We start from the raw sequence: 25173 nt of genomic DNA, 5'->3' as shown, positions 1-25173 counted from the left end.
CTGACATATTTTCTTCCGTGAATTGTTGTGACATCAGAGGAAAGAGGTCATTTTGTGCTGTTGAACTGACAAATTCACATTAGCCTTTTCAGTCATTGTCTCACTGCCCCGCAAATGTGTCATTGTTCAGCTTAAATTCCTCATTCCGCCCCTAAAAACTGGAGGAGATTGATATTCAGGGTCTTTGAAGAAGAGGAGGTTAGACAAAGATGTGTTTTTTATGTGATGCAGAGAAGAAAGGTGCATTTTCAGAGTTTAGAAGACCAGGCGGGATGGATTTGGCTGCGTCATCACAGTGTTAATTTTGTCGACTCACACAGGGTATGTGACATTTAGCCCATGGTGTTCAGTCTGGACAAGCAGGGAGGGGCTTTTTCTTCTTTTTGTTTTGTTACTGTTAACAGCATATGTCCTCCACCTACAGTTGGAAGAGGTTTGATGCGGATTGCCGAAATGGTGCAAATCTCAGAAATCTTGCTCCAGGTTTTTTCTTTCACAGCTCTGTTCTGATATATGAAAGACTTGGTGTCATGTCCAACCAGGCACAAACAGCAATTATTCATTTCTCTTTTATGATCAATTTCATGATCAATTTTCAATTGATCATGAAATCAATTGAGCTTTTCAAATGATCGGTATTGGTGTGACAGGAACACAGATGATGAAACATTTTTGCAAAAAGGATGGTAAAATTTGAGAAAATAATAATATGCTTTTTCTATTCAAATTCAATTGAAAATTACTTTTATTTATTTCCAGTCGAACACTGAAAAGATGAATTTATAACAGTAAGTGTGCAGAAAACCACTGTGACCTCCCACTGTGTCTCACAGACTCTTGACGACCTGGAGGAGAGAACGAAGGAGGCTGGCATCGACATCAGCGTCCGCCAGAGTTTCCTCACAGATCCTGCGGTGGCTGTTAAAAACCTCAAAGTATGTTTGCATGAGCGAACACTCACCATGGAAAAGGCAGCACCACTGTCACAATGTGGAGGTTAACTGCAATTCAGAAAATAACCTAATTAAAAAAACATATTGATCATCTAATTATGAATTTAGTCATATATGCAACTTTAAGACAAGGCATTTTGGCAGTCTGCATTGTAAAAAAATAAGAAACCTTTAACTAATTAATCAATCAATTTATTTGTAGAGCCTCTTTTATCAACATGCTATAGAACACAGAGTGCTTAACATAAAATACATCTACAGTCATAGGCTAAAGCAATAAAAAGTCATTAAAAAAGCAACAACAATCAAAACAGTAACATAACGTAGAAGGGAATGCTGTGGCTGAAGGACACACTGTATAGATTAAAAGAATGGGTAAAACTGTACAAAAAGGAAAACATAAAAGGCATGCAATACACAAAAGCAAAATAAATAAATACGTTGATTAAATTAGTTTTTTAAATGCTATGTTAAAAATAAGTCTTTCATTTACATTTAAGAATCTCCACAGATGCAGAAACTATCAGCTCCTAACTAAGTTATTCCACAGAGGAAGACCATGGTACTGATAAGAGGCCTCACTGTAAGTCCTAGTTCTTATTGTTACAGTATAGAAAATATATAGACATAGATGTAGACCAAGACAGAATCTACATCAACAGTTTTCTTTGGCACAGATTTACCTGTGACTGAGGACACAAAACCTTCCCAATCCTAATCCAAATCCATAGTTCAAATTTTCCTTTGACTTTTGGCCCATTAGTATACTTATATTTACTTTTTAAAAATATTTCAGGTAAATCTGACCCACAAAACACAAGCCACATCAAGTGTTAGACCAGGATGCAACCTTCAGACAGGTCTACTTCTTTGGATATTTCGGAGCAAAACCAGTAGAAATGTCTTCACAGTCTTGGATTTTAAAGGGAGTAAAATGAGATAAAGTCTTGTGATATAAAGGCTATGTTTGGCATCAGGGTGTATGATTGGTGGCAAGTGATGCTTTTCACCATCTTTCATCATTTATAAACTGGGCTCTCTTCCCAGCCTTGTTACCAAGCAGCATTTCGTTAACCTTCCACCAAGAGGCATGCTCAGGTAAACCGCAGACTTGAACTAGTGTAGCAACACAAACTGGGTCAACTGTTGGTTTTAGCTCTTAACCCTCTTTTGTGCTCATGAAATTCCAAGACACTTTACAGAAAACCACTAATGTAAATGTTTTTTTAAGAGTTTCCTTAGCATATCATAGCAGGACAAAAAGAAGAAAGTCTGACATAAAGCTGAAATGCTTGTATAATAGGACTGAAGAGCGCTCCTCATCCACACCTTTCATGAAAAGGTCCTCATTCTTTACTGGAGGAAAAAGGGGTTTTAGTTGTTTATGGATGGAGAAAGATGAACAGCAGACATAAATAGCTTTCTTATTACGACTCTGACTGCTCTGGATCTAAGCGGGCATCAAACGGAAACATAGAAGAATTCATGTTCACGCATAGAAGGCTCAAAATTGCATTATCCTTGAATGTTTTGTGTTATTTCTAGATGACAGAGGCTACAGAGAGGAGGCGATAACAACTGGCAGCGATATTCTCAATTCATTTCAGTTGAGTTTATTTATAAGGCCTGCAGAAGGTGTCTCAAGAGTAACACAACAAGGCCAAAAACCAAACAAAACTAAATCATTTCAGATTTTTTAATACTATTCAAACCTGATCGAGAAGACTATTTTTTCTATTGTTTTAATAGTAACACAAAAAAAAAGAATAAATAAAACTGTTATTTGTGTTTTTCCCTGTGTGGGCGAGAAACTCTTTCAAAGGGGGAATAAAGCGAGGCAATGTCTGAAAGGACAGGAAAGAGACAAACACAAAAACTCAGGAACATCTGTTGGAACACATGACAGATAAAACTGTTAAAAAGACAAAAAAACTTGGGGAATGAGAAAGAAAGCAGACAGAGGAAAGGTGAGGAAAGTGTCAGGTGCATCCTAAAGATGACTCCCGGCAGTTTACCTGGTTAATTGGTGATTCTAAATTGTTTCTAGATGTGAATGTGTGTGTGTGTGTGTGGGCCTGCAACAGACTGGGGACCTGTCCAGGGTGTATCCTACCTGCACCCAACAGTAGCTGAGATAGGCTCTAGCAACCCTGTGACCCCATAAGGGATCGGAAACAGACAAGGTGAGGAAAGTGTCGGTTGCATTCTAAAGGTGACTCATAGCAGTTCAACTGTCAGTTTCTGCCTCAAACTTCCAGCACTTCAATCTTAGTTTCTGCAGGAAAAGCGGATTTCTTAACGCAGTACTTCTGCTGCTCAGATCTCAATTTCAGTTTCCCCTCCACACAAACGCGATTACATAACTCGGCCCCCATGATGGCCCAGTTCATTGTGCCAGCCTAGCTGAACCCACACTGTTGCTGTGGCTTGCAAAACTCTAAGGAAGGCTGCTTTTTTTACACCCCTTCAGCTCAGAAAGAGCGTGACTCTTTCTTCTCTCTGTTTCACCTCCAAGAGACAGGACGCCAGGATCATCGTTGGCCTGTTCTACGAGACTGAGGCCAGAAAGGTCTTCTGTGAGGTAACCTTTTTTTCTTGCATGTGTCAAAGGTTTATAAAGTAAAATACCAGCATGTTCTTTGTCAAATGTTCCCAGTCGATGGGTTGATAGTTTGCCACACGACTGGTGTTACCTCTTTGTCTGCAGGTGTACAAAGAGAAGCTGTACGGGAAAAAATATGTGTGGTTTCTGATTGGCTGGTATGCGGATAACTGGTTTAAAATCAAGGATCCGTCCATCAACTGCACATTGGAGCAGATGTCAGAGGCTGTGGAGGGTCATGTGACCACCGAGATTGTGATGCTCAACCCGGAAACAGTTCGCGGAGCTTCCAAGCTGGTGAGACAAACATTTCCTGGTCCATGAGGGGCGTTCCAATATATTTTTTATTTTGATCACACAATTTTAGACCTATACCAAATAATCACAAGATGGCAACCTTAATCTGTTACTTTCCTCTCATTAGACTTCCCAGGAATTTCTAACCCAACTAATGTCCAAGCTGGGGGGTAAAAATCCAGAGGAGACAGGAGGTTTCCAGGAAGCACCACTGGCCTACGATGCCGTGTGGGCTTTGGCCCTGGCCCTCAATAAGACCGTGGGGCCTTTAAAGGCAAGGGGTTACCGTTTGGAAGACTTCAACTACAACAACAGAGACATCACCAGTGAGATCTACCGTGCCATGAACACCAGCTCCTTTGAAGGAGTGTCAGTGAGTAGCAAAGCAAAAATCAGAGAGGGGCTTACACATGAGATTTACAGCTGAAAACTCTTTTCCCATGTGCATGTACGTGAGCTGACACTGTGAACAGATGAAAACTCTAGATCCAAGCTGTGGAAGTTGGTGTTCTTTGCGGAGTTACTGCAAAGTGATTTAGGTCACAGAAGGAGGCCCTATGGAGTTCATGAACTAGTCTGCAGAGGGAGAAAAATGCAGATCTTTCACAAATTCCCAATGCTCTACAGACAAAAGAAAGCTGTAAAGTCCAGAGTCTGCACCAAGATTTTAACTTCAAAACAGTACAATCTGGTAACAATTAGACACTATACATCTTTCTTGTATTCCTTCCAGGGCCACGTTGTGTTCGATGCTCAAGGATCTCGGATGGCGTGGACTCTGATAGAACAGCTTCAAGGTATAGACTCCTTTTTTTGCCTTTGCCTGTGATTTACTGTACTCATGTTGTAATAAAAAATAAAAATCATACAGGTTACTGTGCTGTGTTTTTCTTTTGTGTTTTTCGGGCACAAAATGAACTTTCTGTTTGAACCACAGAGCAAAATATTTAAAGTGATGGTTTGAATTGTAACTACTAGAATCCATTTTTGTTTTTGCAAAAACAAGCCCCTAGGAATTAGATCAAAAACTCTTATACCATTGGCAGATTTTCTTTCAATTAGAAAAGAAAACTGTCATTAGGGCTAGAAAAATGGTCTTACCGAGAATTATTATTTTAAGAAAAAAAATTCAGTCCCTAAGACATGTTTTCTCAAACTAAGATTATTAAGCTTTTAAAAACTTTCTTGATGAGATTATTTTCTTGTAAGACAGAAAAAAAGACACTTTTTCAGATACAAAGGCCTTTTTTTCTTTTTTAAGACTCAGTTTTTGCAGTAAAAATACGTAGATGGATTTTGTTACAAACCAAGACTGATTTCAGGGTGTGAGATTAAAGCCATTCCATCACCAAATGGATTAATGGAAGGAACGCTACCATCCCAAAATTCAAATAAAAGATTACTGTTAAGGTGAGATAATTGCTCTTCCGGTGCCCTTGAGCTTCTCAGAACAATCCACTTAGACACCAAATGGTTTTTAAATGGAGACTGGACGCTGAAGTGTTTCATTTTACAATAACACCTGTCCTTAAATGTGTTATTTTGGACGTAATCTGTGGGTGAACATTTTGTCGTCCTATAAAAATTAAAAACCTCTACTTTCTGACCATGTGGTAAAATCAGCATGCAGGTCTGTGTGAGTCCTGCTTCACCCCCCCTTCATCTGTCTTCATCTTCCAGGGGGGAGCTACAAGAAGATTGGATACTACGACAGCACGAAAGGCAATCTTTCCTGGTATGGAAATGACAAGTGGATAGGTAAGAAACATTCTTCCTTCTTTTGCTTCTCCTCTGGTCATGTTCTTTCTGTGACCACGAACTCCGCTTCCCATAATCCTCCCTTCTTTTTTATTACTTTGTCCTTTCTTACGAACATCTCACTTCTCTGAACATGACGGGGGTTGCAAATAATTATTGTGTGTTTGTGTTCATGTCCTAATGCCTGCAATTCAATTTTACTGATTAAGATTTATTGCAAAGAAATGGCAGGGACTCATTGAAGGTGACAGCGCAGACAGGGACAGCCGCCCGGCTGGGGGTTTTAATGGAATTGGGCTGGGTGACCTTCCCCTTGAGGAATGACGGCACGTATCCCGATCGGTGCATTTGATTGGTCTGAGCTGGAGCATTCGGAGCTGCGGAGGCTGCATGCAGTTATAAGACGGAGTGAATGATCGCAGTGTAAAGGAGCTTGACCTTGACTCGCTTATACTGCTCATCCCTGACAAAACTAGCAGAATTTGTCCCAAAACTGTTTGAACCTAATTTAAAAATAGTGATTTAAAGATGGACACATGGGATTTATTCATAAACTAGCCTTCGATTGTTATTATTCCTGAGCTCAGAAGGCTTTTATTTAGTTTTCTGCATTATTTTTCAGAACTCTTTAAGGCAAAATTGTCACTGTTTTCCACAGGACAAAAATTTATCAGGCATCTTTTAAGGGCTTTTATGCTTATTTTTAATGTGAATCTTTCCTATCCTCCTATTAATGGCTACTGAGAAAGATGTGTTCTCCACCTATGCGTCTGCATTTGACCCCTACAGTCCTGTTGCCTCCTTTGTGCCTGCAGCCACACCAATCAGCTGAAGTCTTTGCACCTGTAGTGGTCGTCTCCTTTCAGTCCTCACAGCTGCTCAGCGGCGTCCTTCCTGCTGGACAGCAGCTGTCACCTTAATGAGCTACCACTGTTAAAAGAGAACACAAATGTTGGAAGAGTTTATGTTTGCTCTATCAATCTCAAATTTTTGTGTGAGTTTAAATTATGCATGATAAATAGTAATCAGATAAGTCCTTAAAATATCAACAACCAAACACATGCTGGACTCAAAGAGGATGGCTCTGCAAAGACAAGGAGGGTAGATATTAATGACAGTATTTAGAGTGAATACAATCACTCAACTGCAAATTGCTCCAATGACAACTGGAGGTCATGAATTGCCAAAAAGAGCATGTTATCTGCAAAGAGCAGAGACAGGATTATAGAGCTCCTGCAGTCATACACACTCCCTCCATTTGGATGGGCAGGAACCCTTTTTTTAAATAAAGGAACAGAATTGGTCTCTTTGCTTTATCTTTGTATGAAGTTTATTGTCTTATATTTAAAAATAAAAGTCTATATCGTAAATGCTTTTTCATTTTCACAATAAAGCTGCATTTGTTGACTCAAAAATTAAATGAAAAATCACTCTGCCTAACAGCTTTTGCTTTTTCTTCTTCAACACCGCTCATTCTGTCATTTACTTAAAATGATAAAGAAAGTGGTATTTGACATTTCATTTTCAAAAAGTTCTCTGGTAAATGTGTAGCATAATTCAATTAGAAAAATCACATTTGACAATTAAATTGGAGTAACAGAAATGATTTTTCATTTTCAAAATGTAACTGCATCAATTGACTCAAAAATAAAATAAAAAATCAATACTCCAAAGTTCTTTTTCATTTTCTACCTTAACACCGCTCATTCTGTAATGCGATAATGCAAAGAAGGGATCGTATTTTTTGTTTTCACATCCACCGCGCAAAAACTGTCACATAATTCATTTCCAGGTAGTATTTCCAGGGGGAGGCAGGGCGATGGCATCAGAGCTCACTCTTCTGTCACAATTGCGCGTATTTGGCACTGGAAAATTAGGGACAAAGCAAGAGTGGAAGAGCTTACAAACCCTCACAACCTCAACCTAACATTAGCGGTGCAACAAAAAGGTGAGCAATATTGGAGCTCTCCAACTGTACAATTTTAAGTCAGATGCCAGCTCAGATTAGCAAAACAAAGACGTACATGAATCTATTTGCAATTGGATGCATCAGAATGAAATAGAGAAGGGAGCTTGTGGCCCGCCAACTGCAGCACCTACGTCACTGATACAACTGTTTTCCAACTGTATTTTTTTGTCTGCGCCAGATTCACAATGATTTGAAGATATACTCAGATACCCATTTTTAATCTTAATTTATTCTTAATTTTCTTCCTTTCCATCCTGAAAGTAATGCTACAAGAACATGTTAAAAACACCAAAAACTCAATTTTCATTAAAATGGGCCTTCAAAGGTCCAAAAAGAAAACAAGAAGGACTGTCATTAGGGTTTGATTTTTTCCAAAAAGTTTAAAGCAGCAGGTGCGTGTGACATCCCTCTTCAAGGGTACATATTGTACCGCTCACATCCTACACATGCAGAGCGGAAGAACTCAGAAATGTGCCGTCTGTCTCACCTTCTGGCCTCCAGCAAGCAATGCTGGGGAGAAAAAACAGGATCGATCCCCTTAAGTGATCTTTGCCCGAGCAATAAGTGGTTATAGATATAATGATGGTCTACATGAGTTTTCCTCAAATTTCCATTCACCTACCTTTTTTGTGTTTTAAGTGGCCCATCCTGTCCTTCACCTCTTATTTTGTTTAAACCATCAACAATTTTTTATATCCTTTCTCCACAGTTTCTTTTTATTTTTTTGTTTCCTTGACAACCTTTCCTGCAGGGTTGCCTTACTTGTATTGTCATGGTAACTAATAAGGATCCTGTTGCCGTGGTAACACAGCCCTGATGCAACACCAAGCGCACGGCGTGATATCTGTAGACAGTCACATGTTCCCAGAGCCGCTCGTACAGAAGCACGCCTCCCCACATGCAAGGACAGGTAGACCATCCCCTCATCATCCTCATCCTTCCTTCTTCTTAATTCTCTTTTGGAGCTCATTAAACCTTCAAGTTTGAGGAGTATTTCTTACCCTACTTTTGTTGTTGTCTACATTTGAAAATGTAGGCAGAAGCAGACGTGAAAATGTGTCTCCAGTTTCTTGTGTTACCTAAAACTTCAATAACAACAACACACTTCATTTATTTACACCTCGGCTTAAACTGCTCAGGCAGAGTCTTATGAATATGAAGTTCTGGAATAAGATTCAAATTTAAAAACAAAATAAATTAAAGAGATATAAATAAATTGATCTCAAAATTTGGAGGAATTGCAACCCTTAAGCGGGAGAAATGGTGAGCAGCTCAGGGATATTTAACCCTTGTGCTATCTTAGATGACCCCACCCTTACATTGACGTGTTCTCCCTACCATGACAAAGGTGGATAAAGGTGAAAAGATTTCATGGACACCAGTGAAGATCGCTAATCATTGAAGAAAAAAGGTTCAGAGCACTGTGTAGTGGGTCTAGATGACCCAACTCAAAGTGACTCCACTCTGGATCAGCTGCTCTGTTTCAGCCTTCAGGAAGATCAACGAATGAATGAGTTTTAGTGAAGTGGTACATGACTGGGCTGCACAGCCACATGGTGGTTAGTGCTCCCGTCAAACACAGAGAAGGCCCTGGTTTGAATCCCAGCTAGAACCTTTCTGTGCATGTTCTCCCCTGTGCATGCATGGGTCAGTTGGTGATTCTAAATTGTCCCTCAGTGTCAAGTGCATGTGATTGTGTAGTCCCGCAACAGACTGGCGAATTGTCCATTGTGTTGTGCACTCTTGCCCAAAAGTAGCTTGGAGTGGCTCCAGCAAACCCTGTGACCCTCAAAAGGGTTTCATGGGGTGCAGCAGATGAATAAATGGTGCTTTTCTGAACTGAAGGTCAGGCGAGAACGCTGTCTCTGTGAGACGCTCTGTAGTCTCCAAAGCTGAAAGCAATGAAGTGCATCTTTTTGCTGCATCATTAACGAATAATGGCTTTTCTGTCTCTTATCAGAATTCAGGTTGCGTCCAGAACACACGTTTTGTTAGTGCTCCAGTCATTTTACTACAACCCTGTTTTTGCTGCCAACAAAAGCAACCCCCCCCCCAAAAAAAAATCTACTTAGCACATTAAAGCACAATGGCACATCAAAAGCAAGGAATTTGTGGTTTATCCAAGACCTCTAGATTCCAGTCTTTGTGATGAACCACCCCAATATCTGAACTCGACGCTCATCATCCATCATCCATCATCGGTTATAGACTTTTTTTTTAGAATCATCAGTATTTGAGCAGATAAACAACAGCTAAAGAAATCCTTCTGAAAATAACTAGGTGGACCTGAAAAAAATACATTTGCATTACCTAACACACTATAAGAAAGGAGGGATGTGGTGTTTTTCACAATACTGCATGTTATTTCACAAACTATTTTTACAATGAGCAGAAGAGATAATGTGGCTTTTTGTGTAAGATGCATTCACATCTGAGGCAAAGTCATCCTGACCGCAATCATGCAGGGGATCATTTTATTCATGGCTGCTGTTCTTCCATATGATTGGAGGATGTTTCCTCCCAGAAACCATAAATGCTGAGCCTTTTAATAAGATATGAGGCAGGTGAAATGTAAACCAATGTGTGAAGAAAGAAAAAAGAACTCCTAACAGGTGGTTGGATCAAGAAACGTTTGCAAAACGAGTTTAGAACCACACTAAAGCACTGATTAACAGGTAATGAACAAAGTTTTTCGTCTTTTGATGTCCCATGGTCTCTGTGTCTAACAGGCCAAGGACCCCCTGCTGATCAGACTGTGGTCATTGAAGAGTTTCGATACCTGTCTCAGAGGCTGTTTGTGTCCATGTCTGTTTTTGCTGTGGTGGGCATCCTGTTGGGCATCGTCTGCCTCACCTTCAACATCTACAACAGCAGAGTCAGGTACAACAGTAGCACTACAGCTGAATTCTCCCTATAAGGGTTTTCTTATACAGACGACTGTGACGAGATTACTCTAGATGTTTCCTCTGATGTGGTCAGTAGTTCTCAGTAAATAACAGTGACGGTGATGAAAGTGTGATTTCTGAAGATACATCCAGAACTCTCAGCCCTACCTGAACAACATGACTGCTGTGGGCTGCATGATGGCTCTAGCGGCGGTTTTTCCTCTGGGCATCGACGGCCTTCACGTGCACAGGAGACACTTTCCTGTCGTCTGCCAGGTAGGCTTCAGTCTGCCACTTTATCCGGTTAAAGACCCACTCCAATCATAATGTGTTTTTTTTTAACATGTTCTTGTGGCATTTTTCTGATGATGGAGAACATATATCAGGAAAATTAAGCCTAGAATTGCATTTCTGAATATTCCTTTGTTTGAATCATTGTGAATCAGGAGCAGATGAAAAAAATGCCATTTGAAAAAAAAACCACATTGTATTTGGGATGTAGAATACACATTGCTTGGGTCACAAGCTTCCTGCTATGCTCTATTCGGATGCATCCACTTGTAGATGACTAGATCCAAAGGCTTCACAAGCTCTGCAGGCTTACAGTATTATTTTCTTCCACATCTGAGAATACTTTGACTACCAATTCATACTAGCCTCGGTGACTGATAAGACATAACTGCTGGTAGCTTGGATCTTGTTCTCTCCATTAAAATGGTTTCAAATGGGTGGAACATCCTCTGTCTAACCTTGTGTCAGTCATTGAGAGTGGGCTATCAGCCTGGTTAGGACATTCATGAAAAACATATATTGTCCACATCATACAGTATTATAAGTGGATCAAATGGAAAATAACAAAAAACACAATAAAGGTTCAGCTGACAGTTGTGTACAAACCAAAACACCAAAGCTGTCAAAACCATGGGTTTATTTAGAGAAATGTAAACATTACTGTTTATGTCTTTTGCTCCGTCTCTGCAGTTCCGCTTGTGGCTGATCGGCCTGGGTTTCAGCCTCGCATACGGCAGCATGTTCACCAAGATCTGGTGGGTCCACACGGTTTTCACCAAGAAGGATGAAAAGAAGGAAAAGAGAAAGGTAATGAGCCTCTAAATCCATAGAGAAACCCCCTTAGAAATGCTCCCTTTAGGCTCCAGATTTTGGTTTTCCCAAATTTACCTCAAAATCCTCCACGTGTCATGGAGCCTGTGACTTTGCTCCTGCTGTGATCTCCTGGAGGCCCTTCCCTTCCTGAACTCTCCCGCTTGTCACAGGTGTTCTGTATTATGTTGATTAGGTTTTGTCTATATATGCCGTTTCTGTTTTTGTTTCTGTGTCGGAGCGTCTTCGTTCTATGCTCTGGTGTTATGGTTCTCTGGCATTAAAGCCCCTTCGAGTAAACTATTGGATTTGGGTCGTTCTTCCTGCACCTGGGTTCTCTCCCTTGGACATTCCGTTACACCACGGTCATGCAGTTAAAAAGATGGATGAATGAATGAATGAATGAATGAATGAATGAATGAATGAATGAATGAATGAATGAATGAATGAATGAATGAATGAATGAACGAATATTTCTTGTTATTATTTCTTTATTTCTATAGGACTTTCCAACATCATCAGAATTGTCTTAACCTGAAGGCTTCTTCCTGACTTTGGTTTTTGAAAACCACATTGTGGAGCATCTATGCTAAAATGTAATCTGAAAACGCCTGAGTGATGAATTTGCAGTTTTCCAGCCTAAATACTCTTTGTATGTATATGTACACACACACACACACATGTATACATACGGACTCCTTGAGTTATATTTGCAGTTCAACCCTTGTGCTTTTTTAAATCAGAAGGTTACAGTTTTTTGTTTTTGTTTTTATCTGTCCATTCCTATTCCAAAATTCATAGCTACACTCACAATAGAAAGTTGAGTTGAACTGTAAAATCCTTGCTTTCGTTTTTTTTGTGCAAAAAAAATCAACTAACCTATGAAGCATGTCTTTGGACCTTGGAGGTAAATCTGTAGAAAGGGGGTGTAGATGTGCTTTGGTGTTCTCAGGGACCTCCTAGCTCGCTGCTCTCACTGAACCCATCCCTGTAAGAGATGGTTCAATTTTCCCTGCTCCACTGACAGCAGAATGAAAACTCCTCCACGGAGCTAAAGAGAGGGCTGTGTTGAATTTTCCGAGTGACTGTCTGTCTGTCTTCCTGCAGCACTTGGACTCTTGGAAACTCTACGCCACCGTGGGAGTGCTGCTCAGTGTGGATGTCTTGTTACTGATGATCTGGCAAATAGTGGATCCTTTGCACGTCACTGTAGAGGTAGGATCATCCTGTCTGCTCATTTTTAAGGCTTTTTAAATTTAAATTTAAGAACATAACTGTGGTCACAGTTTTGTGCTTGCAACCAAAACCAGCATTTCAAAAATAAATCTTTCATATGTACGTTTCTTAGCATGAAATTACTCTGTAGTATTGGGGGAATCATTGACAAATACGACGACCAGCTTTTACTTCAGCTCCAATAACATTTTTTCATTTATGAAACCCCTTCAAAATTGCTTTTTACCCGTTTTATTTTAGTAAAAATGAGTTTTGAGATGTTGTAAAAGCTGTTCCCTTTTTTTTGTAAATTAAAATTCATCCAAAATCCACTCCTACTTTTTGTTTTGTTTATGTTGTCGTGACAGTTTTTCTCTAATTTTAGACATTGGTTTTCTTCCCTTAGATGGTTTGTTCCTCACTACAATGCGTTGGAACTTTTCTCCCTTTTTTCCGCTCCTTTTTCTCCGGGCGTCAGCAGTGTTCGTGATAATACTCGCCATGTTTGTTGAAATGTGTTCACAGAAGTTCACAAGAGAAGCCCCAAAAGAAGACCTGGATGTTCTGATCCAGCCTCTCCTGGAGCATTGCAGCTCAGAGAAGATGACCACGTGGCTGGGTGAGTGGATCTTCGGCAAAGCCCCACATACTTTCCACAGTGCTTTGATCGAGGAAAACTCCCAATACTCATGCATGCTTAGAACAAACCAGTACTTTAAGAAACGTTGTGTTTCAGCTAAAAATCCTCTACAGAATCCTTTGGATATTGGCAGAAAAATGGTTTAAGACCATAAAATAACTGTAATCTCTTCTACGTAAATACAGAAGCAAATGCAGCTGCCCCCCAATACACACAATTGAAGGAAGACATTGTCTTCTAAAATCATGTAGAAACAGACAGAAGTCAAAGTATTTTTAGCCTACTATGGATTTCCTTCACTTGCAGCTGATCAAACGTTTGGTCTTTATAATTCCATGCATTTAAACACAAGTGGGTGGATGTTACATCATCTTTATTTTAATGGATGTCTCTATGTTGTCCAATGAAATTGTACAGTAAAAGATTCATTTTAAGAAGGTTAATGTCATACAGCAAAGAAAAAAAGTATTTTTTGAAATGTTATTATTTCATCAAGATTTTAAATAAAAAGCTGCATCATGCATGCATAGTTTGTGCAGTACTAACATGATACCTTTCTTTCATTTTTAAAAAGTAAAATATATTTCAAGCATCCATACATTTTCATAAATGCTGACCTGACCTTTTCAAATGAGGGCTCATCAGAGAAATGTTTTATATGAAGGATGAAATAATTAATAGCTTTATGGGGCCTTGACTAACTATTGAGTAATTCATTATGTGTGAGCCAGCGAAAAGCATTTTTTGTTGGCAAGGGTTCTGTGAATGATGAACACAAACACATTCCATCACATTTATGATATTTGACTGTAAAGTGTAATTGTTTAAGGTTTCTGAAAATACATTGAATAAGGTATGCATAACTTGACCTTCAAGGTCAAACCATGGTAAACTTATGATAAACTCAGCAAAGGTTGAACATAATAATACGACCTATAACTCAAGGTCAACGAAGAATATAAGCTTGGTTTAAATTAAATTAAATTAAAATATTACATTAAATTAAATTAATTTAAATTAATATAATTAAATTAAGTTAAATCATGATTTGATTTGATTTTTTTGCACAACAAAGTAAAGAAAAAAACATTGGAAAAAAAGATAATTTAATAGAGAGCAGGGAGAGTCAGAACCTTTGTGGCTTCATTTACAGTCTGTTTAATACATTTGCACAAATATTATTTAAAAAACGCGAATTGTATTAAAACACAGAAAAAAAATGCAGTAATAGTAAATCAAAAGTTCATCATAATACAATTTTAAATGAACAAAAGGCCTGTGGGTCACACAAGGCAGGGGTTAAATGTTTTGTGTTTTTTTTCCATTTATAGAGATGCAGCTTCTATCTACATCGAAAAAGTCATTCCATAGTTTCACTGCCCTGAATCTTGGTGAAAACCTTGAAGAAATTAGGGAAGATGAAAAGCGAAATAGTTATCATTTCAGTGAAAATGTAACTGCAAACTATCTCTAAAATACATTGCAAACTGCTCTGAAATATTGTCTTTACTAAAAAGTATTTTAAAACTTATATTTTAAAAATATCAATGTCATAATTAATAAGAATTTGAAGTGTCTTGTTATCACGAAAAAAGTAAATCCTCTTGACCAATTTGTCAGCTGTTGATCATCATCACTCTTCTGTTTTTCTGCAGGGGTGGTGTACGGCTATAAAGGACTCCTGCTTCTGCTTGGAATCTTCCTAGCCTACGAAACCAAATCCATCTCCACAGAGAAGATCAACGACCACCGAGCTGTCGGCATGGCCATATACAATGTAGCTGTAAGTTTCACTTTGATCTATGTGAGTCCATGGCTCTTATGAGTTTGAAAGGTGTTCTGCACACTCACACAGAAAAGAGTGTTAGGATGTAGTTAGAAAAAAGATGGACTCCAGAAGTTTTAGAAAAAGTGTCTGCTACTCCTGATGGACAGCAGATATAAGTCATTATTTTCTGAACAATTTTTATTTTTTAAAGACAGGTCTGATCATTTTTGGCAGCACATAAAGAATTCTGAATGCCAAAAATGACCCCTTAAGTGGGACAGCCGTAGATTCCTCCAACCACCTTAATGACATTCTGCAAGTTGTAGATTTTAGCAGTTTTGATAGGTCCACCCATCTGCCAATCAAAGAAACATGGACGAATTTAAGGTTCAAATAAAATCAAAAGGATTCCATTAAAAAATTTACACACACACACTCCTTCGAAAAAATTTTAATAGTATTTTTTAAAACCAGACAGTAAACATGGGCAGCTGTGGTGCAGAGCAGTCTGAAGAGTGCAGTTAGTGTTTCTGCCTTGCCCTTGTGTCCAAGTGTCTTTGGGCAATATAGGTTGGCGCCAGTTTCGGCAGCGGAGCCGCCATCAGTGTGTCTGTTATGTGCTTTGGGCCTTCTAAGACCATAGTAAATTGTTATAAAAGTATACACCATTTACCATAGGTTTGGTTTTATTTTGTGTAAAATCAGATTTTTTATCATGAAACACCATGAGACCTTTGCAACCTAGCTCCAGTGGTCATTTGAAGTTAAAGTCCCATCCTTTGTCTCACTAGGTGTGTGATGTTTGACTTATTCCCTGGGGAAACAGTTAGCTGCAGACCTAAGCACAGTCTGGAACCATTTTGTGGGTTTAATTCCCTCCAATCCAGCCTCTTAATGCTGAGTGTCAATGAGTGAATGGCAACCTATGGAGTTTTTAAAATTTCCATCAAATTCACCATCACACTTCGGAGCATGTTCAATATGGAGAAAACTATCCATGTAAAATATTATTTTTGACAACCACCCAACAGAGAATGTGAGTTCCCACTTTCTGAGCATCCCCTGTATAGATAGAGGTCCCAACAAGAACAATAACAAATGCCTGGTATGTGACTTATGAGCTGCAGCAAATCTAGACCAATATTCTTTTGCTGTACAAATATAATTCTGATGGATTATTGATAGCATGATCAAGCTGGTTGATGACCTCCCTGTGAAGGGCGAACATATACGGCACAGCATGCATTCACATAAAAAATCAGGTAAAAGCTGCTCAACTGACTCCATTTTTGTGCAAGAATATAGAGAAGTTCTGCAACGTGAAACAATAAATCAGACGAGTCCCTCTCCAGCATCTCGCAGCTGACATGTATCAGATGCTCTCCATCCCAGGTGACTTCAGCCTGTACTGTGAAGCAGACCTCTTCCGTTTTCTCACCTGCCTCTGTCACAGACTGCACATCGAGCTGTCACAAGTTTGACACGTTGGCTCAGATTTCACCCGGATTACATGAATTTTCATTCCCCCTGAGAGGTCACAGTGGTGCCAGGAGAGCTGCAGGTGAGCCTGTGAATGCAGTCAGGTGGAGCTGAGCCGCTTCTGACAGCACCAGATCCACCTACGTCTATATTTATATCTGCTGCTGCCCCACTGATGCTCTGGCTGACAGCTTTTGGACGGGTAAAGATGTGTGTTTGAAAGACTGCTCACTTCCACAGAAACAAAAAGGAGATCATGCATGAGCTGCAGTCTTTGAGGCTGCTTTTCGTGACCCGTGCTGTCGTTCAAGTCACCTTTGAGGAGATTCTTCGTCTGGGAAGCTGTCAGCATCACTTTGTTCTGCTGCCGTGCAAAAGGGAATTTGACACACATCTCTTTTTAACCAGAGCAAATCAGTGTGATGGAAAAGCTCTTCTGTCAATGTATTAATCCTAACTCTACGTGAAGACTTGAAACAAAAGCTTGATAAAACAGAGATTCTCTTTTGGGGTTTCTTTGGATAAACAAAGGGGGAATTTAGAAAAATGGCATGATGATTGAGGAGATACGGGAGTGCGGGAAATCATAATACAGCAAAGAAAAGACTACGATTTTTAAAAAAATCATCTGAATAGTTCTATTTATTTGATTAAAAAGTAACTAACTTCTAAAAATGCAAAAACATTTAAATTTTGAATTATTTGTTGTTGGGAAAATGCCTAATGTGGCCAGGAGATGGCACCCTTCCTTTGCCCAAAAATCAGCTGAAATAAAGTAAGTTGATGGATAGGCAGGTATGAGGGCACTATTGAGTATTCGCATGATATTTTAGCCAAAACTTGAAGTTTTTTCTACAGCAGGACAGTGGAAAATATGGGGACTTTTGGGAGCAGTATTGAAGCAGAGATGTGCGTCATTCAGGTTAGCTCATCAGTGAAGAAACCCTCACCTATAAAACCACAATTCTCTGGTCAAATTCAGAGGGCTTTTTTTTTTTTTGTTTGTTCAAAAAGCTGCCATTCGTCACAAATTCCATTGAGATAAGAGACCTGAGATCATTTATAAAGGTTTAAACACTATTCTTGTGGTTTGTAAAGAACCTCCTGTTGGTCTAAAACTGAATTTTTTTTAATACGCAAAAATGAGTAGAGGGAAAGTCCAAGGTTTTCTTCTCTCTGATCGCTTAAAAAATACTGTTCTGCTCCTGTGAGTACCATCATTTTTTTACATGAACAGCTGGGATTTTCTCCATGGATGCAGTGCTCCTGCTCAGCAGGTCCGCCTGCAACTACACTACACTAGGGCCCAATGGATCCCTGATCCAACGTGATGGTGGCCTTTATACATGGATGACCAACTATAAGTCTTAACCAAGCCTTAACCTGACCCTCCACCCAATTTAGGGGGCAAAACATTGCATTCTCTTCCTTTCTAATCAAATTTCTGAATTTGATTTACTAAGATCAGGGGTTGAATCCAAAGTTTTCTTAATTGATCAAACTTAGTTTTTTAAGACCGTCTCCTCTAAAAAAAAAAAAAAAAGAAGCAGAATGGTACCAAATGTTTGCAAGGACAAATCACAAAACAAGAGAAGTTCCAGGAAAAAATACACCAAAGCAAGACTAGATCAATGTATCCATCGAACTTCTATACATGCTTTTGTGGCAAGAGTTAGGAGGTAAAGACAAATATACGCCATTTACTTTTAACCATTTAATCTAAGAATGTCTATGGGATGTTTTTAGACATGAAAAAAATCACCTCAAAAGCAAGGGATGTTCCTCTTCTCTGTGGTGCTGCAGTCATTCAGTTCTTCCCGACAGCACAGTCTTGCAGCACCTCCTCTGACCTAAGCATGCTTTTACTAGGCAGACTATTTTAAAAATGACTGAGCTAAACCAGTGTTTTCTCTCTTCAGGTGCTCTGCCTGATCACGGCGCCGGTCACCATGATCCTGTCCTCCCAGCAGGACGCCTCATTCGCGTTTGCTTCTTTGGCCATCATCTTCTCGGTCTACATCACCCTGGTGGTTCTGTTCATCCCAAAGGTGACGTCTCCACTTTACCATACAGAAACCAGCAGCACAGATGCTTAGCTGCATCTGATCAGGATTATGCTTTCTGGGCATTTTAGCAGGTACAGACCTGTGGAAAATCAGCTCAACTGTTGACTCTTCAAAGCAGAGACGGGTATAACATTTTGATTTAGTCACTGAGCAATTTTCCTCCAAAGTGACAACAAAATATAAAAAATTGTGGCAGAGAAAACATTCGTCAAAAACAGCGTTTTAGTTTTGAGTGACATTTTGGATATATTTCAAGGCAATTGAGGAAGATTTCAATTAGCGCGATTGACTGCTCGAAAGGTTGTGGGTTTGGTTCCTGCTTATGTTTTATGTATCCATGTATTAATGTATGTATTACAATGTGTCCTTTATTCATTCACACTTGGTTATGGTAAGCTACTGATGTAGCCACAGCTGCCCTGGGGCAGACTGACAGAGGCATGGGTGCCAGTTTGCGCCTCCGGCCCTTCTGACCATCACCGGGACATTCATACCCATTCATACACCAGTGGAGCCACACTGGAGGCAGGGAGGGTGACTGTTGTGTCTTGCCCAAGGACACAATGACATTGGATGACCTGCCAACCGCTTGAGCCACTGCCGCCATTCACACAGTTAGGTTTTTTTTTTTTTTTTAAATGAGAATCTAGTTAATAAGGTTTCCTCTAAAAGGAATCCCCAACACACGTGCATTTACACACAGGACCACATAAACCAGGGACCAAAGAACCATTAAAGACATTAAAACTATAACTGGGCATGTGACACACGCTCAAGAGTGTGCTTTCCCTCCATACACCACTACTAAATCTGAGTCTCTGATTGGTCAAACCCTAACTTCAACACGCGTTCAGTGGTGGTGCATTTTGTACGTCGAGCCCTAAAACGGTCCTAAAAATGTGTGAAGTGACGCGTGAAAACGAGAGATTTGAACGTGGAAGCCGAGACAAGAGACAAGGTCTCCAGCGACCTCACTGATCGTAATCCAGAAGACGCAGATATAGATAATGGATGGAGGCAAATCTGGGGAATAACAACCCCTATTAAAACACTAAACTAAGCTTAAAAGGAGGTTAATCAAAGAAAAATTTGTGTCCCATAGATGAGGCGCCTTATTACACGGGGTGAGTGGCAGTCTGATGCTCAGGAGACGGTGAAGAGCGGCTCCTCCACCAACAACCATGATGAGGAGAAGTCCCGACAGCTGGAAAGAGAGAACCAGGAGCTGGAGAAGATCATCCAGGAGGTCAAAACCTTTTTTCTTTTCAAAGTGCCTGCTTCAGGCTACACATGTGTTAATCAAGATGTTAAATTGCAGTGATAAGAGTAATCATACAATGACTCTGGATGCTCTTGGGTAATCTCAGGGGATGCCAAATCCTATTTTATCAGTGCAGAGATGATCTTAGTAGTAAAGCAACGCTAAAGGAAAAGACAAAGATATTATGAAGTAACAACACAAAAATGAACAAACAAGTGGTTTTAAGATGAATCTTCACGCTGTTTCTTCCCAGTAGACCATCGCTTAAATGACCGTTAATGAAAGTGATGCACACAAGCTACAAACTTGTATGCATCGAGTAAATCGTGTGACCTAACCGAAGAGCCACAGTCCTTTTATAAAAAATAGATCTCAGGAATGCGATTACCGGTAAATGCAGTTTTGTGAAACAGAAAGCTACACAGAAACAAACAATCCCAGACCTTTTTGGTGGTTTGGCTCTTGGACGTTGACATCTTGCATGCTTTAAGCTCGGATCACAGATGATTAAACCCAAGAGCATCGACTATGATGGTGGTTAAGGGCCAGACCATGTCATAGCATCGCTCCTGGTAGAGAACGGGGTGAAGGACGGCCAGCAAAACCGTCTGGAATGCAGACAGACAACCAGTCATGAAATTATGGGAGAAAACAGAATTGTAATTGCTTGAGAAAGAAAGGACTGTTTGGTATGTAAAGGGAAAGGAAGAGGAGTCCAGAATTCCTGGAAGTGAAGTAGATTTTCCTTCCATCCACTTTAGGTCATTATCAGTTATTCCCTTAAAGACCCACTGCAATGAAAATTGAATTTTTAACATGTTCTTGTGGCATTTTTCACATGATGGAGGACATATATTAAGAAAATCAAGCTTAAAATTGCATTTCTAATTATTTCTTTCTCAGATCTTTGTTTTATTTCTATAAAACTGGAATCTTTAGGTTTGAACATTAAGATTTTAAACAGAGAGATAAGAGTGAGAGAATGTTCATGTCTGTCTGAGAAACGTGTAAAAAGTGTGAAGTGAGAGGTTTTACAGCCATAAACATTCATAATCCATTTCAGGATTTCACCTATCCCGGGTCATTTATGGAATGTGTCATTCCTTCGTTCATTCCTCTTCTAAACCCAGTTTGTCCCTTTCGGGGTCACGGGCTGCCGGAGCCTATCCTGATCTGAGTTGTGAGCGAGACCACTGGTGCGAAGTAAGCCCGCTCCCATTTCCCATCACCCATCTTTTTACATGCCCTCCTGCTAGCTAACAGACTCTCACAACCCCAACGTAACATTACTGGTGCAATAAAAATGGGAGTAATCTAGGAGCTTTCAAGGTGGTAGATTCATCGGAATGGAGCTTGTGGCCCGCAGATTGTAGCTTCTACAACACACCTACAAGCGTTTAAATTGGTTTGCTTTTTAAATGAAGCAGAAATGTAATTTTAAGCTTAATTTTCTTAATATATGTCCTCCATCATGCTACAAAAGCATGTTAAAAACACCAAACACACTTTTTTTTTTTTCATTGGAGTGGGTCTTTAAGCATCTGAATGTGTCAGGTAGTAAATGATCTATTCAGCTTTTATAACATGGCAGAGCCTGTAACTATAGTCTTACTTTAAAATTCATATTTTCAACAGGGATTTTAGTTTTACTTCAGTGAGTTGTATCTGCTAAGACTACGGGATGTGGTTTTTTCAGCACTTTAGCAATGCTCTTTAATGGTGTTTATCCAGAGAGTCCTACTTAGATCCAAATCAATAAGACTAAACGTCTCCATCTGGACAGATTTTACTCACTGAACATGTATTTTTTGTCTCTTTGAGCCTTTCTAACGTGATAACCGTTCTGTCTCCTCAGAAAGAAGAACGAGTGTCAGAACTGAGGAACCAACTATCTGAACGCCATGCCCTGCGCACCAGGAAACCACCATCCACCATCACCCAAAACCAGAACCATAGCTTTCCCCTGCTCTCTGTCACTCTCAGTGACCCAAAGTCCCTGGCCCCACCCCCGGGGTATTCTGCGCCCATCTGTGACACCCACCCCGCCCCACAATCCTTCTCAAACTCTTCCAGTCTGTACCAAGCTGACAACAAGATCAATGTGAACAACTGTCACACCAGTCGGCTGCAGATGCTCTACAAGTGACATCCCCTCCTCCAGCACTGAACCACGGCACCTTCAGGTTACAGGCAGCCCAGTTCAAACCCAAATCTTCCAACCAGAACCTCCACATGCTGACAAGAACAAACGTACCTGTGCAGATTTTCCATCAGTCAAGATCAAGAGAGCAACGCTTGCTGTTTCTCAGTAGTTCATGTTCCTGCCAGTGTGTGTTGCAGATTTAGAAAATGTGAACCTGTGAGTTTTGACAATGTGGTCCGTGCCGTTTTACAGAAGTCACGCGTGAAAACTTCCGCCAGCTTAGTTAAATGTGTGTCCGAGTACTAAATGAGAGCTGTGCTGTATCTCAAACGGAGCTACTGGTGCCACTACAGACTCAAACCTCCAGAGGTTCACGGTGGAGGATGCTTGCAGTTTAGAGCTGTTGAATTGAGTTTAAGGCTCTGGATCCTCAAAGCAGCTGTTTTACAGTGACTGGCTTACAGTTAAAGTCTGAAAAGGTCAAGTAAGTTAAAAAGGATGTAGTTGCTGGGGCACAGTTCTGTAAAATTATTCGTCCCCCCCACACACACACACCTGCAATCAAAAACATTTTTTAAAAATTGCCCAGAAGATCAGAAAAGAGTTCTGAAAATGTTGCAGATGAAGACCCCCATCAAAGATTAGAAAAAAGAAAAGTTGGTTTCCACCTTTTGTGGTTGGATTTTCCTTTTAGCGTTTAAAACATCAACAACATCTCACTTTCTCCCAGAGATGGAAATAATCAAATGAAACAGAAACCCCGACATCCCAGTTCTTTTTTTTTTTTTTTTTTTTTTTTTTTTTTTAACTTGTCCTGTCCAACAGCTAGGCAGACAGATGAGAGCTGAGGGCCTCTTGTGTTGGACATATTTTACTTTAACAAGAGGGGTTATTCATCTTCAGACAAACCAAAGGTATGTCTGAATAAACCCCTTTTGTAATTGAGGCCAAACTTTATTAATTTCAATCATGTTTGAAAATCTTTGGTGTTGGACCGGACGGAAAAGGAAAGAGGGGAACAAGAGAGAGGGACGTTAGAGAGAGGGGGGGTAGGAGGGTGATAATAGGAGGGGAAGGGGGGTAAGACCATGAAGCAGCATAGAGCAGGCAGGTTTACTGGTTGTTTATCGTTACGGTACGGTTCACATGTAGTACAAAAAGGGCGGGGCCTGTTCACACACACTCAAATATTATCAACACACCTGCTAGCCGCAGAAATGTCCACATGTCAACATGCACACAAAACAGATAGTGTTCACGAACGCATACTTATGCCTTTAAACCAACTAGTGTGAAATCTTTCATTCATTCAATCATGCAAACTATTAGTGCAAAGGTGAGCTAACACCTGTGCTCAGGTGAGTGTTTATGTTCTTCTAAAATGGATGGTGGAATGTGAAAAGAAGGAGGAGGAGCGCCCAGCCACCCCCACACCCATACCCCCGCCGCAGCAGCAGCGGCAGCCGGAATTCCCCCAGCGCCACACGGGAACAGGCAGGGAACAACCGCCCCCCGGGCGACCAAGACCGCCACCCAGGCCAGGGCCAGCAGGACCGCCGCGAGGCCCCCAGAGCCAGAGAGCAGGGAGGCGCAGAGGGAAAGAGAGCGCCGCCCCAGCCCAGCCAGGAAAGCCCGACATCCCAGTTCTGCTGCAAGCTCTTCTCTTTTTGCTACTTTCACATTCCTTATGTGGTTTTGCTCCAAATTCTCCAACTTCGGGTTTTTTGTTTTTTTTTTTGTTTTTTTTTCTTCGGGTTTTTTGTTGTTGTTTTTTTTCTACAAAATAATTTTTTTTAAAGCTAATTCTAGAAACTTTTTTAGAAGGAATTTTACTTTTCTTAATTACATTTGAATTATTCCACAATGCAAAAGAAAGCCCACATCTTAAACCTTTTCGAGTGTCTCTGAAGTTGCCATCGTCATCAGGTTGGTCTTCCACCTCCAGTCTTTTATCAGAAACCGATCTGTTTACTTTCAGTGGGTTTTTTGCAGAGCAGTGATTGAACTTGAAACTTTCTGGAGAAACCAGAACCACACAAGGAAACAATCACTAACTTCAGAGCCCTGTTATGCCTCGAATCTGCAAATTTTGTGGCTCCGGCTCATTTTAGACGAGTGTGGGTCTTAGAATACGACTCACACAAGACCAAAACTTCAGTGTCTATAAATCTGATTTTTGTGATGTTGACTTAAATATTGAAGTTAGATGGATATGTGTGTAAAAGCATTATGATGTATTTATCAGACCTGTCCAAAACTCAGTGGTTAGCACTTCTTAACTACTGTGAATTCGTTTTATTATGTTGTAAAATAGGAAATAAATATATTCAAACATGTTGACCTTTATTAATAATTGGGATCCAACAATTGCATCTTGGTTTTCTGTTGCTTCTGCTCTGGATTTAGAGCTAATGATACATTTTAGATGGTGAATGAATGTTTCTCCCATTACCCAGACACCACCTGTCTCCAGGACTTTAAAACAAAAAGAATCTGAAGACGTGTTTAGGTTTGATACATTTTAAATTTAGCCAATGCCAATAATGATCTCTTTATGCAATTAACTGATAATACCAATGTTATACCAAAAATATCATGCACTCTCAAAATGTTTTCATGGTTAATTATTGGTTGAATAATTTAAAATCATAGAAAAGCAGACATAATGTTTGATGATATTCTGTTTGAGTCTTCTTCAGTCACAAGTGTTGGTCTTCCTCAAAAGCTTTTTATTGGATTCCATTGCTTGTTTGCTTTAGATAAAAGCTTCTGCCAAGTGATTTAATTGTACATTTACACGTGTTTTTCATTACATCATTATTAATAAAATGTTGGCATTTTGTTGTCAGCTTCAGTTTTCGTTGATTTTTTATTTTTTATTTTAAGCTTTTAAATCTGTGATTCTTCAGATCTATTGTTTGTACACCTGAGATAATGACACAGATTTTTTCAAATTTAGTGTATAAGCACCATCTGCTGTGCTGGATATACTGGACTATAAGTAGGGTGATGAAAGAACTGGTGACGTTCAGCTGT

The 25173-nt window shown here is 39.9% G+C and overlaps 1 protein-coding gene across 1 annotated transcript in view; it reads left to right on the top strand.

Moving 5' to 3' along the window:
- Positions 1–22793, top strand: part of gabbr1b (gamma-aminobutyric acid (GABA) B receptor, 1b) — a 34129-nt gene extending 11336 nt beyond the window's left edge. Inside the window, exons 4-18 of the mRNA XM_023960059.2 lie at positions 834–935; positions 3469–3534; positions 3661–3852; positions 3980–4225; positions 4586–4649; positions 5533–5610; positions 10309–10459; positions 10608–10740; positions 11446–11562; positions 12673–12780; positions 13306–13399; positions 15076–15203; positions 18587–18715; positions 19836–19979; positions 21850–22793. Coding sequence (XP_023815827.1) covers positions 834–935; positions 3469–3534; positions 3661–3852; positions 3980–4225; positions 4586–4649; positions 5533–5610; positions 10309–10459; positions 10608–10740; positions 11446–11562; positions 12673–12780; positions 13306–13399; positions 15076–15203; positions 18587–18715; positions 19836–19979; positions 21850–22140 — 2043 coding nt within the window. The 3' untranslated portion in view covers positions 22141–22793. The remainder of the gene's footprint in view (positions 1–833; positions 936–3468; positions 3535–3660; positions 3853–3979; positions 4226–4585; positions 4650–5532; positions 5611–10308; positions 10460–10607; positions 10741–11445; positions 11563–12672; positions 12781–13305; positions 13400–15075; positions 15204–18586; positions 18716–19835; positions 19980–21849) is intronic.
- The last annotated feature ends 2380 nt before the right edge of the window (positions 22794–25173 follow it).

The sequence above is a fragment of the Oryzias latipes genome, chromosome 11, assembly GCF_053564925.1.
Source record: "Oryzias latipes strain Hd-rR chromosome 11, Olatipes_Hd-rR_3.1".
Classification (NCBI taxonomy): domain Eukaryota; kingdom Metazoa; phylum Chordata; class Actinopteri; order Beloniformes; family Adrianichthyidae; genus Oryzias; species Oryzias latipes.
This window is presented reverse-complemented; position numbering and strand designations above follow the sequence as displayed.